The sequence below is a fragment of the Kogia breviceps genome, chromosome 20 (assembly GCF_026419965.1).
Source record: "Kogia breviceps isolate mKogBre1 chromosome 20, mKogBre1 haplotype 1, whole genome shotgun sequence".
Taxonomy (NCBI): Eukaryota; Metazoa; Chordata; class Mammalia; order Artiodactyla; family Physeteridae; genus Kogia; species Kogia breviceps.
In genome coordinates, this window is record NC_081329.1 from 29193864 (window position 1) to 29208002 (window position 14139).

General features: G+C 49.0%; 1 protein-coding gene across 1 annotated transcript in view; it reads right to left on the bottom strand.

Annotated features, from left to right (window-relative positions):
• Positions 1-6166: 6166 nt before the first annotated feature.
• The window catches only part of SFRP1 (secreted frizzled related protein 1), a 44033-nt gene continuing 36060 nt past the window's right edge, over positions 6167-14139 (bottom strand). Inside the window, exon 3 of the mRNA XM_059049521.2 lies at positions 6167-10600. Coding sequence (XP_058905504.1) covers positions 10278-10600 — 323 coding nt within the window. The 3' untranslated portion in view covers positions 6167-10277. The remainder of the gene's footprint in view (positions 10601-14139) is intronic.

A 14139-nucleotide genomic window follows, 5' to 3' on the forward strand; every position in this document is an offset into this window, starting at 1 on the left:
GGTGGCCCAGAACTAGTATCACACAGGTATAATGCGGGTCTAAATGATTACCATGTGTAGTGCATGGTATAATGTATATTACACTAGTATTAGACCTCACGTGCTACAAACAGATTGAAGGGATTAAAAGACATCCAAGGAACAAGAGCGACCCATATGAGAGAAACTTATCACGGCACCACTTAACATGCCATTATACATCAGGCGTGGTGGGTGCTCGAGGAAGAGGGGCCTGTGAGGAGGGGACCCCGCCCCGCCGCGGTCTGGTAGTGGAGCCACGTGACGCACACAGACCCCCAACACCAAGGCAAGCGCACACGTCCCAACATCAGCTCCTGCGCGCTCCGACACTCACACACACACGTGCCTTCCATACACGTCCACACCCTGCAACGAGATGTGTTCTCCGCACACCAGTTCACCGGTAATTGTTTTTAAGTTTCTCTGCGGAAAGAAATGAGAAAAGGACAAAAGCACATAGCTTCCTAAAGAAGTTTGGGTGGCCCAAGAAGTCACTCCTGGCGGAATTTTTTTTACTGAACTATAGTTGATTTACGATGCTGTGTTAGTTTCTGCTGCACAACAGGGTGATTCAGTTATATATATATATATATATATATATATATATATATATATATATATATACACACACACACACACATATACATATAGATATTCTTCTTCATATTCTTTTCCATTACGGTTTATTACAGGATATTGAATACAGTAGGACTTTTGTTGTTTACCTCTTTTATATATAGTAGTTTGCATCTGCTAATCCCATACTCCTAATTTATCCCTCCCCCACCCCCTTTCCCCTTTGGTGACCCTACGTTTGTTTTCTCTGTCTGTGAGCCTGATCCTATTTTGTAAATAAGTTCATTTGTATCATATCTTAGATTCCACAAATAAGTGATAGCATTCATATTTGCCTTGCTCTGTCTGACTGACTTAGTATGATAATCTCTACGTCCATCCATGTTGCTGCAAATGGCATTATTTCATTCCTTTTTATGGCTGAGTAATATCCATATACATATATGTACCACATCTTCTTTATCCATTCATCTGTCAATGGACATTTAAGCTGCTTCCATGTCTTGGCCATTGTAAATAGTTCCTCTATGAACATTGGGGTGCATGTATCTTTCTGAATTAGAGTTTTCTCCAGATATATGCCCAGGAGTGGAATTGCTGGATCATATGGTAACTCTATTTTTAGTTTCTTAAGGAACCTCTATACGGTTTTCTGCACCAATTTACATTCCCACCAACAGTGTAGGAGGGTTCCCTTTTCTTCACAACCTCTCCATTGGCTAAATGTATAATGTCACCCTCCTTTTGCCCCATTCCAAACAGACTTTATGAGTGACCCATAAGAAAATGCACCCTAAATTCCTGGAAGGGTTGGGCTTTTTGAAGGAGTAAATTAGTGTCCATGGGAGGTGGTCGCTGGAATTTCAGGTGAAGAAGAGAAAAGTGTGACGTGTTCATCCTGGAATTTCGAACGCTCTTGCGGATAAGCGTTTATCCCATGAACAGACGCTGGCCTCTCTTTTCATGGACCCTGGCTCGTTTCCAGCACAGGTCAAGTTCAAATGCTTTATGCTGCCTAGACAGTTACTGGGCTGGGAGCAAGTCCAGGTGGTTCTGATCAGGTCTAGAGACGCCTGGCTTTTCCACTAGAGAATCGGTCGGTTCCAAAGGTCGGCATTCCTGCCCCTCGGTCAAGTTTCATTCCTAATGGAACGTCGCTTCCCGGTTCAAAGTGAAGATCTTTGATTCCTTTTTCCCACCTAGCCTCCTCACAAAAAGTCATAAGGAAAAAAAAATGGTTGGCTTGGAATAGAGGCCCTGGGGTTTGTTTGGATATCACCCACCCCTTGTAAATCAACATTTTAATGAGTTAAGCACACAGTGAGAAACACAGGGGTCACATTCCTCTGAAATACTTGGTCGGGGTGCATTTAGCCTAATCCCAAATCAGGTGGCAGGCCAGGCCCTTGTCAGGTCTCCCTCGTCCCCAGGTTTGGCTCAGCACCCAGGACCCCCGGATGGTCAGGACAGAGCGGGGGCTCACAGCCTTGAATTCCTGGGCTGGTGGGTGACAGCTTCCTGCCGGCCTGCCTGGGGAGGGGTGGGGGACACCAGCTTCATGATGGATGCCAACAATTCTCACGGCGCCCCCGTGATGGCCTCCCCGAGGGGCAGGCAGGCAGAATAGGAGGCAAGTGATAATAGGAACAATCAAAGGGTCTGACATGGAAATTTCAGTAGGAAACAAGCAATTACATGAGAACAAACATTCCAGCCACTCACAATCATCCCAACACATAACAGTGATTTTTAAAACGATAGCAACAAATTGAGACCCCGAGCTGTTTGCACTTTGAAAATAACAGCCCTTCTTGGGCGGAGCTGTGAATGTCCTCAGGCATATGTGTGACTGTGTGTGTGTGGTGAGGGGCTTTTGAAACACATGAATTTCATTTGACTTGATTTAAAACTGGATCTCTTGCCCCTGCAGTTGAAACCACTTCTCCTGAACAAACACACTTCCATCCAGCCACCAGGCGGGGAGGAAACGGTGAGTCAGAAAAGAGGGGAGGATTTTTTTCTGGACCTGCTGAAGGTTCAGTGGAGCCCTGATGGGAAGCCTTCAGACCCGAGAAGAATGGTCCCCAGGGCAGAGCCGGGCTCTCTGGCCGAGGCTTGGAGGTTGGATCACAGAGAGGTGGGTCTAGGAGGCAAATATTTTGCTAGGAGCCTAACTGACCACGAGCTGTCCTTTTTTTTCATTCAGAGTCACAGCACCGTCAAGCTAGTTCTTAGGGTTTTAAAGGTGAGTTCTTTCCTTCCAACTCACGAAACAGAAATAAAAGTAAGTCTCTGGGTCTGGCTGTCCATGTCAATGGTCCCTACATCGTGGGATGCCTTCATCACCCCTCTTCAGCCTCCACATCTTAAACAGCCTGAAGAGAGGAGACATCCAAAAGTAAGGAGTCGGCTCTAGAGAACTAGGAGAGGGCTCGGAGAGTTCAGATGTGACAGTGGTTGGCAAATCAGGGGCAGAGCTAGAGAGGCTTCCTGCTGACATTCATTGCCATTTACAGACTGGGGTGCGATTTTCCTCTCGCCGGCTCCACGCTGCGTCTTCAGACTCCTCTTCCTTCTCTGCAGGGGCCTTAGGGCCTCCCCGAGGCCTGGCCCAGGTCAGGGACGGATTGGCGTCCCAGAAGGGAGCTACTGTTGCTAGAAGTCACTGCGTTACCTGGGCAGCCAGACTTGGATTCCCCATGGCCTCAGCTGCCAGCCTCTGGAGGCAGTGCTGACCCCCCAGGAATCCAGTCAATTCTGTGGAACCCACCCTGGCTGTCTCTGGGTCACACTGTGAAACACACACTTGGGTTTTGGCATGCGAGGCCTTTATTCCTTCAGCTGATGGGCTAAATCTTCTGGGCAAAGAGGCAAAATTACCCAGATCTGGTCATTACAAACTCTCCAGAGGACTCAACAGCAAACATGGAAACCGAGGCCTTTAAAACACCTCCCACCCCCAATCCATTCCCAGGTACAAACAGTGACGGTGAGGCTGGTGTGAATTATTAAAAAGTGTAACAGAGGTGGAATCATGTACAAAACACTTCAGCAGCATCTCGTCTTTTCTTTCTAATTCTCTCTCTCTTTGTTTTTTTCTTTTGAAAGGAAATCCAATGTGCACTTCTGGGGTTTGATGACTTTATTTATCTCTAAGTCCTGACATCCAAGGAATCTCAGAGCAGCCCTGTGCTCAGTTTCAGGGCCCAGGACTCAGGAAATCCAGGGAAGAGAGAAGGTAAAAACCATTCCTTGCATCTCACGGATGTCTACAGCAGAGCTTAGCTGAAATACCGAGGACAGGACCGTGAGAATTCCGAATCCTTCGCCCCCCACCCTATCCACCAACTCTGGTGCTCAGGTGATGGGAAGGTCATCCTAATTAAAGCCACGTGGTGGGGTTTCAGCTGTGGAAAAATTGCTGGATCCTCTCTCCTACCTCCCACATCCTCTGTCTCTCCTTAAACATACACATACAACCTTCCCCTCCCTTTATTTAAGCAAACAACTCTCTCCGTGATTAAGTACAGCCCCCACTTATCTAAATAGTCCACAGACCTATAAAGACACAGGCACTCTCGGGTGCTATTCGGAGCTTGTTCTGGTACCCGTCTTCTCCAAACCTACAAAGAGCAGCCTTCCTCCGCCTTTGCTGACAGAAATCCCTCACGCTTGTTCCCCGGGTAAAGCAGCCTCGCTCGGCAGGCTGTCCTCAATTTATCAAAGAGGCGGGATTTCCCCTCCAAATACTTCATTCCCCCCGCTACCCCTCTTTTCGTGGCCTCTCCCATAACCTGAGCTTAAAGCTGCCCAGATGTGAACATCGGAACATGAGAAGTCCCCGCTCTGTTGTCAAAGTCTGATTCTGTTTGGCGGTGGAGGGGAACACCATCGGGAGGTGAACTCCAAGGCCCCCCAGTGGGCGGGGCTGGGAGGAGGGATGGCGGGGAGGTCCAGAGGCAGACCTGGACAGGATAGGTCTGGATGGCTAATAGTTTGCTGTGGAAGAAAAAAAAAAAAAAAATGGAAAGGAGTCTGGGGAGAAAGAATCAACCCTGGAGAGCTAGGACAAAGAACCCTAACGAGTGGGTGGAGAGGATGGGCCCCCAGCTTTGGGTTTCGAACTGCGACTCTCCCACAGTTTGATTTTCTTTCCACCCCAAAGCATGCTTCATATTTTGAGTTCCGAGGAGATGGGCGCTGCGCGGGGACCCAGAGGTGTCATTATTAGCGCAGGGAGCCAGGACACTGCTGAGCGGGCAGCCCTTCTTCTACGTTGCTGCTTAGAGCCTCCGAGGACCGGCAGCGCCAGCTCCGCCCCTCATCCGGGAGCCAATCAGAAATGCAGAATTCCAACCCGCCCTCAGATCTATCCAATCGGAACCTGCATTTTAACTCTGTCTCCGGGTGACTTATATGCATATTAGAGGTTGAGAAGTACTCCTTGCAGAGCAGGATGTACCCGGCAGTAAAGAGTTAGGTTCATCCCCTCCCTCGTGTATCTAACTTACCTCTGTTAATTAATACCTAGTTAAGAATAACTGACAGAACTTCAGAAAGGGCTGCAGCAATATGAAGGGTGTGAGTAGGGAAAAGAGATACCAAAATAATCGTCTGCCTCTCATTCCCAAGCCACCACGTATGTCCTACTCGGATGTCATGCAATGTAAGATCCAGAGGACTGCTGGCATCTGGAAAACCTAGAGCACTAGCTCAACGTTGAGATTCTAGGGCCCCATGGCAAACCTCCCGAGTCTGAATCTCTGGGAGTGGAAGACAGAAAGTGCACATTAGTAAGCTCCCCTCGGTGACGCATGCTAAAATTTTAGAATGAGCCTCCCTATTTCCTTTAAGTACTATTGCATGGTTGGTACGGATTTCTCTTCCTCCTGAGAGAAAGTGAATTGCTAGTACTTCTGGATCCGTCGTTGCCTTGGAAATAAGACCCACCTAACTTGGATAACATTGTGACCCTGATCTCTTTCTGCCCCTGAGTTGGAGAGCACCTGTACAATTCCTTCAAGAGGTGTGAGTGCTATGGAGCCTGAGGGTCAGGCTGCTGTTCTCGGCACTGCCACCCTCTCTTAGTCACGAGGCTCTGGCAGTCCTGACACTTGGAGCACCCCAAACTCCAGGGCGACGCCAGCTGCTGAAGCCAGGATGCCTTGGAACACACTTCATCATCTTTTTGGTGATTTTATTTTTATTTTTTGATAATTCTATTTAAATTTTTAAATTTTTATTTTTTTTTTAATGACGTATAGTTGATTTACAATGTCGTGCCAGTCTCTGCGATACAGCAAAATGACTCAGTTATACTGATTTGATTTTTAAAAATGCAAAAGAGGGGGCTTCCCTGGTGGCGCAGTGGTTGGGAGTCCGCCTGCCGATGCAGGAGACGCGGGTTCGTGCCCTGGTCCGGGAGGATCCCGCGTGCCGCGGAGCGGCTGGGCCCGTGAGCCATGGCCGCTGGGCCTGTGCGTCCGGAGCCTGTGCTCCGCAACGGGAGAGGCCACAGCAGTGAGAGGCCCGCATACCGCAAAAAAAAAAAAAAAAAAAAAAAAAAAAAAAAAATGCAAAAGAGCAGGGAGCACATATGGGTCGTGGTGGTAGGGTTCAGTGGGGTGACGACGATATCCACGCCCAGAGCCTAAAAGAGATTTTCCTCCTTACTAACCACTGAGGAATAAAAAGGAAACGCCACTATTTTCCTTGGCTGGGCTGGCATTCCAGGTACAGGTCCACTAGGATGGGAAAATCTTTTGTTAGCAGAGCACGAGTTGGTGGCATTTTTACACGTCCTCATACCATGCCTTAAAAATGGTGTCTCTGTGCTTAGGTGCGGTCTGGGGTCACTTGGAGTATTTGCTCACTTCTGGGTGAAACTGCCAGTTGTCTGAGGTTTGGAAGTGCCTTGTCATTCAGGGAAAGACATGAACTGAAGGTGTCACTGTCATTGCTTACAGAATTAAAAGTCACAGCGAAGAGTTCCTTAGACAAGAAGCCTCTAGCAGCCTATAGCTTCATATCAGAGAGCTTGGGCTCTCCAAGTGGCACAGTCTGGGTCCAGAGGGGGGCTCAGCTGTAATTCAGACCTTGTTCCCATGGGACTGGGACTTGGGAGCCCTGGGTTCTGGTTCCAGCAACGCCAGTGACCTGGGAGCCCCACCCTCTTTGGGAAACCCTAGCCATCTCACATCTGAGCTTCCCATCTGTAAATTAAAGAGGCAGACATGGTTTCCTCTAAGGCTCATGTGGGTCTAAGACTCCAGGTACCAAAGAGTTTTCAAATTTTAGTTGGAATTTTAACATAGAATTGGCTGGAGGGGAAAGATCATCTGAAACCAAAAACATGGAACAGAAACGCAGGCAGGTTGAAAAATACATTCTTGGAGAGCAAGTATTTCACTTTCTCTCTGATCTGAAAGACACAGCCAGGGGAAACTTCTGGAAATGATTCATGGGAGCAGGTGGTGTAGGTGGGATGGGGTGAGGGTGTCTGCAGGGCCCCCCAGGTACTCCTCTGGCCCACCATATGCCCCGTTACCATTTGAAAGCTGTTAAACTGGGACCCGAAAGAAATCAAGAGAGGGGTATGTGTGCAGTGGAGGAGGGTGAATGGTGTGCCACTGGCAGGAAAAAGTCACCATGCACATTACCATCGATTAATTGAGTGATTTTAGTCGAGTGAATATTGATACATGGCAGGAAGGCATGAAAATAAAATGAACACATACGGGAATTACTATTAACATAAGTGATAACATCAAAACATCTGGTAAAATGCAGTTAAAAAAACAACACACAAATGAAATGGAATGTAAAACATTTTCACAGTATTCAAAGCTTTTGTAAGAGATTTAGACTCTATAAGAGGAGTGCTACGTGGAGGAACTAGAGGAAACAGGAATCTCGTCTGTGTCCTGTGTATCTGCTGATGAAAGGTCAGGAAGGCCAGCACATTATGCCACGAGAGTCTCTCCTAAAACAGAACGCCTGAGCCCAACACATCCACAGGGTTACAGCAGAGCAATTAGTTACTTGGAGTCTGATAAGAAAGACAGACTCTAGGTTTGGGCAATGGGGTTTCCGTAATTTACAGACCCAGATGCCTTAGGGAGCCCTCCGTGCTAATTCACCGACACGCAAAGCCAAGTGTGACACAGGATGCTCTAAAAATAAAGTGTTCTTGGAATTCTCACCTCACTTTCTATCTTCTAAGATAAGTACTAATATTCTTCAAAGATTTAGCTGAGTTCTGCCCACGACCTCACTGGATTCCACCCAGAATAATTATTTTAAACCTTCACGAATACGACCTTTGCACTAGCGATAATTACCAAATCACATACAGACCTCTTTTGGAAACCAATGAGAAGGCCAATGAGTCCGCATATCGTTTTTGTTACATCCTTTGTTGAGAAAAACAAAGGTTTGTGATCAAATGTAGCTCTGGGCCCAGAGCCTCCCTTTGCCCTGCAATGGCTGATGTGTAATAAATAGTCAAGGCTGACCCAAGTCCACAGTGAAACTCCGTCCCGGGACTCTGTGGTTGGACTCTACGATTGCAATTCACATTTCCAATTAATTTTGAACTCTCTTACTGCTTCCTACCTGAGAATTCCCATCTAGAGAGTCCACCTGTTCATTTATATCCTTCCTGGGGTAACTGCTACGGCCCACACACAAAGCCGTTCCCAAGGCCCTCACCCTGGACAGAGGCCTTGTTGCCTGACCCACTCTGTCCAAACAAGCAGATACATACGAGCACAGAACTCTTGAATTAATCAATCAAGACTAAGACCCATATCCATACGCTCATGAAATTCCTCTGAATTTCAGTGGACAATAGGAAAGTAGAATATCTCTAATTAACTAATATATATACACATTTAAAAAAAATCATCCAAAATTACGGGCAAATCACTTAAGATCCCCAACACTTTAATTAAAGGTCAGAGAGAACCAAAAAAAAAAAAAAAAAAAATGTACTAAACGATGGGTCACTAATTGTCAGGGGTTCGTTAGATCAGGATAACCCTTAGGAACGTAATGAAGCTGGCAGGCTGGCTTTCAGACTGGAGTTTGGGGAAGTTAACAGAATCTTCCACTGTTTCTGTGTCAGGCAGAGGCCATGCGGGTGACGCCTTCCAGCCCCACTGAAGCACTGGATTGGGTATAAACATTCGCCCAGAGGGACGATCGTTAAATCCTCGAGGTGTTACAGAGAATTAAGAGTCAGGTTTGAGGGAGAAAGTAATTGGGGAGGAATTACTTCCTATTCATCGAACAACAGGAGTCAAGGTGCTTCCGTGAATGGGTTTATGTACACATCACTTGTTGAACACATGGCTTTGAGAATTATCTTAGGGCCCCTGGGGGAAAACCGTAGCTGCTTTGCCTTTTAAACTCCCTCCTTGGATGGGGACCCTTGTATTAACTTTCCCTCTGCAGAAATGAAAAAAAAAAAAAAAAGGCAAACAAACATTTTTTTAAGTGCAGAGGAGAGGCGGGCAGGCAGGCTATTCTGAATTTCTCTGACCTCTAGGCAGTCAAGTTCAAAGGAGTCCATTTCTTCACAGGAAAGACAGGAATGGGACGTATTGTGAGTTTTGATTAGCATTGTGTTTGGGCCAGGGCGACCCAGAACCCCTCAAGAAGGAGGACCCACAGCTACACCACCTCCCACTGGAAACGCTCAGAGAAACAGCCACCCAGCTAGAAAGTTGCCTCAAAGTCACCAAGAGACCCCAGGCTTACCACACCTTTCAAATGCTCAGTGGAGAATTTTTTGTAAACCTTGCAAAGTGAGTGGGTCTGGTGGTCCCCTTTAAAACAACGCGAAATGGGCAAACAAGGGGATTAGAACAGTAAGCTCTTCATCCAATGACAATTCACCCTAGACTAGCAACTGGCTCGACCGTTCTCAATGTTTTCTGTTTTTCTCCTTTCACTGTTTTTTTTTGAAAACCACCGTGGCCGTCTCAGTCTACGAATCGTCACCTCTGTCACACCAAGGCAGGCCCGTGCCGCCCTCCACGTGTCAGGAGGTGAGATCAGACCCGAGGCTGATGGTAACCACCCCCAGGGCATCTGAGACTGGCTCGTTCATATCGGAGATGACACGTGGCCACAGGGCCAAGCCACGCAGGCCCCTCCCTTTGTTCTTACGGTGTCTCCTGTGCGCTGTCACTCTCTGAGTGTGGTGTGTGTCTCTTTCTGTCCCCGCCGGACAGAAAGAGAAACTCCTCTGGAACTCAAAGCTCTGCATCTTACCAACAGTTAGAATTTCCTAGTTCCAAAGATCCAGAAGCAATTTGTAACGACACAAAGAGAGTGGCAGGGCCTAACCGACCCCCTTTCTTTACCGGCGGTGTTTTCTTTTGTAGTGACTGTGTCTCTGACTGAGATGGTGCAGCGGCCCCGCTTCCCCTGGGAACGTGCTACTCCACACTGTAGGTCTTCAGAAGCTTCCTGATCTAAATGGGTGTCCTCATCTGGGCCTGCAGCTTTAAATATCGGCTATACTGGGGTCTGGAGCATGGGGATGGAGGGAGGGGTGGGAAATGCTGCAAGGGCAAAGGAGCTGGATTACGATGCCCTCCACCTCGAAGGAGCAGGGGCTGTGAACCGCCGAGGGTCCAGGGGTGTCCTCTCCCCCCTAACCCACCCCACGAGAATCACTTAAAGACCGACTGGAAAGTGGGACATTCGTGATTCTTCATCTTCTTCATGAAGTTTTTGAATTCTTTGTTTTTCTTGTCCCACTTATGGATGGCCGTCAGAAGGTACTGGCTCTTGACCTTGCGGCCCATGATGAGGAAGTGGTGGCTGAGGTTGTCCAGCTGGTGACAGGGGCAGTCGGCCCCATTCTTCAGGAACAGGACCAGCTTCTTCAACTCCTTCTTCTTGATGGGCCCCAGCTTCAGGGGCTTCTTCTTCTTGGGAACAATCTTCTTGTCGCCATTTTCCTTTTTCACTTCTTTGATTTTCATTCTCAGGGCTAGAGAGGGGGAGGACAGAGAGGGGAAGAGGAGAGAAGGGAGAGAGAGAGTTTGAGAACACGGCTTTTCATCAGAAACCACAACCCACCTGCGGGCAGAAGAGCAGGACACGTAAAAGGCAAAGAGCACCTGAAAGAGGGAGGCTCTATCTGTCTATTCTATAGATAAGGACCAAGGTCTCAGCTCACCTTCACATACCATTTCTGCCCCCCCCCCCCGGTTCCGCGGTATCTGATGGTATCTCAATGGTTGCCACAGGATGCCATGAGAGTCTCAAATAAATGTTCAAAACCAAATCATGTGTCTCTTTTTTAAAACTCCAGGACTCAGACTATCATACAATGCTTTAAGAGAAGGGGATCATCTAATCCAATCAAATCCACATAATCGAATGCTACCAACATCAGCACTCAAAGAAAAAACTTACCCTGAGTTTTGTTTGTTTTAAAACAGGAGAAAGTTATTGGTTTAGTTTTTTTTAACATCCAAAGGACCTAAAATTCTTTGTCAGTTGGGTCCTGGAAAGAAGACAGACAGAACCTATGTGTGTGCTGTCAGCAAGGGAAAGCTGACTGCATCAAACGTCGGCGTCCAACTTTGCCATCAGAGAAACCAGGGTTCCAACCACTGGGCCTCCAGGGCGGTCAGACAGCAGGTACCGTTGACGTGCTGTCCACCACTCATCAACCGCTAGATGGCGCCACTAACGGGCTATCCTACCCGCCTTGTAGACCCACAGAACCAAACTCGACTTTGACCTCTCGACCCATTCGAGCAAGTCCTGGTGAGGGCCTGAAGGCAGGTGGTGATTCCTTAAATCTCACACGGTACCTGGGCTTCCTCCATTCTCAGCACGGCTCCCTGAAGAGAGGGAAAGCCAGCCCTCTGCCAACTCTGCCTTCTGGCCTCTTTGTCTCTACAGAGCCTGAGTCAACAGTGTTGCAGGGTTAGTGTGTGGACCGCACACTCTAGTGCTGGCTTCACGGGGTTAACTGGTGAGGATAAATTAGCGTGGAGGCGTTCTATTCATTGCAAATGCACCAGAAACACAAACACAGCAGCGTCCCTCTAACAGTCAACTCCCCTCGAAGCCTCGCCAGCCCTGGAGAGTTCCAAAGGAGTTGGAAATCATTTCTAGATTCTGGTCACCAGATGATGTGTCCGTCCCGTGAATTCTTGTGAATTCCAAATCACCAAGCCCTCTCTTTTGAATAACTCAAAGCTTCCACCCACATTCCACGAGGAAAGACTTGAATCGAGCTACAGAACAGTAGCTAATGACTAGGAAAGCATCTGGATGCCCTCAAGAGCACTGAGTATTTTCCATGCACTTCCTCAGCGAAACCTAATACGTCCACGAGGAAGGTGCGGTTATTTCCCCCATTTAACAGATGAGAAAACTGAGGCGTAAGGGTTACGTTTACTTGCCCAGAGTCGCTGACCCTAAACTAAACCCACGGACTGAATGTGCACTTATAATCGCCGTGCTGTCCAGGCCGAATTGCAAAATTCTTTATAATGAAGCTGACATTTCAAGTGCTGATTAAATGGACTAAGACAATACGGGAAAAGGGCTCGGGCTCTCTTCCCAGGTTTACCCACATTTCAAAATGACTTTACTTACGAAATGGTAAGAGTTCCTCCTGGCTGAAAGGGAACACCGCCAAGACTGAAGGCTTTATGATTTATTCTTTAGCTGATTAGAAAGCACACCCTTGGCCACCCCAAGAATTAGGAGAAATCCTAGGAGCAAAGCTTCAGTGAACGTGTCAAGAACAGGAAATCAAATGCACTCCCATCCCTTTCGCTTACGGAAGGAGTTCCAGGTCTGCAGCCACCAAGCCCCGGGGAACAAATACCCCAGGCCCGCAGCCCTCAGGAAAGACCTCACTCCCAAGGGGGGCGGAGGTTTGGGGAACTGGCCCAAACAGCAGATGGTTAGCCCTGAGCTCGCAGGCTGGCCCAGCCCCCATGCACACGGGAGTGCGCTGAGCACAGTTTCCCAGTGAGCTCCTCTCTTTACTGCCCCCCGCCCCACAGAACCAGCCACCGCCCCGCACCTCTGATTTTGCTTGATTCCCGCACCCACTCCCACCCCGAGGGCAGAGGCAGGGAGACCGGCAGGCGGGAAAGCCCGCGACTAGGAATCAGCAGAGACCACGCCCTCTGGGACCTCCGCCCAGATCAGCCCAAGCAGCGCTCCCAGTCCCGCCCCGGCTCAGCTCCCCTCGTCGGCTCACCATCCTTGCACCTGGTGGGTCACCTGAGAAAAGACTTCACCTGGGCCAGTCTATAGTTCGCTCATCTAGAAACGTGGCGGCGGGGGGTGGGGGGTGGGGGGGGGGGTGTTGAGCCAGAGGAGACTCCCTGCCCAGGCCCGGGCGGATCAGGGCTCCATCTCTGTCCGCCCTCCGCACTGCGAGAACCGACTGACCCAAGGAAGGCGGCCAGGGACTGCAGCGGGGGGTGAGGCGGTGAAGACACCCTCCGAGAAGCGGCCCGACGTGTCACGTGAGCCAAGGTCTAAAGCTGGGCTCAATTACGTCACTGGCAGGGACGAATGCATTTCCAGTGACAGCTGGGCAGCCTCTTTTCTGCAGAGAAGTGAGCCGTCATTCGTTTTGGAGAACCCACTGTGTGTCAAGCGCAGGACAGGTGCTCTCTGTGCGGCCCTCCTGACTTAATGCACAGCAACCACTGTTATTACTGACGACGATCGAGGAGAAGGACTCAGGTTAAGGGACGACACGAGGCCACACTCTGTAAAAAGAGACTCAGCACTAGAACCCACCCCTGACCCCAAAGACCACGCCGGTTCCTGCTATACCATGACGGGGTTTCAAATGCTATTGCTTCAGTGGAAACTATTTCCCTCTTTTGATTGTGTTGCTTTTAATCACAACTCAAATCAAAAATTAATGTTCCTTTGCCATGACCGTGTCAAGGAATTTAGTTTACATAGGTGGGAGCATGGCAGGGAGAGGGAAAAGCAAACGATGGAAATATGTTCTGCATTAGACTCTTCGTTCCTTGCCATTTGGCTCACTTTCTTTTCTTGAGGTAGGGAGAGTAGGGAAGGAGGAGGCACATGTGGCCAGAAATTACTAACATCTTTCCATCTTTCAGGGCTTTATTTTAGGGATGCAGATTACCAACAATGTTTGGATAGGCGATTAGCCATCCCAGGTTGATTTCCCCCTGCCTTGTGGGTATGTGTGTGCAGCCTCCCACCACATACATCCAGGGGCTGCTGGGACGGGGTGGGGGGGGAGACTGATCACCACTTCCTTTTCCCCCGCCCGGCCTCCACCACGCAGACAGCCTGGACCCCGGGGATTTCACCCATGGGCTGTGTCTGCACTGCCACCGCTGCTGGTGGGCAGGGGGGGGAGAAGCCCCAGCAGGCAGCAGCTGGGCTCACAACTTGGGCGCTGCTGGAATCCCAGGTCCTGGGTTCTAACTGGGTGGCCACAGAACCTGGATCGGAGCTCCTGGAGTCTGTAAAGCGTGGAGTGCGGTCTGCCTGCTGGCCTGGCCG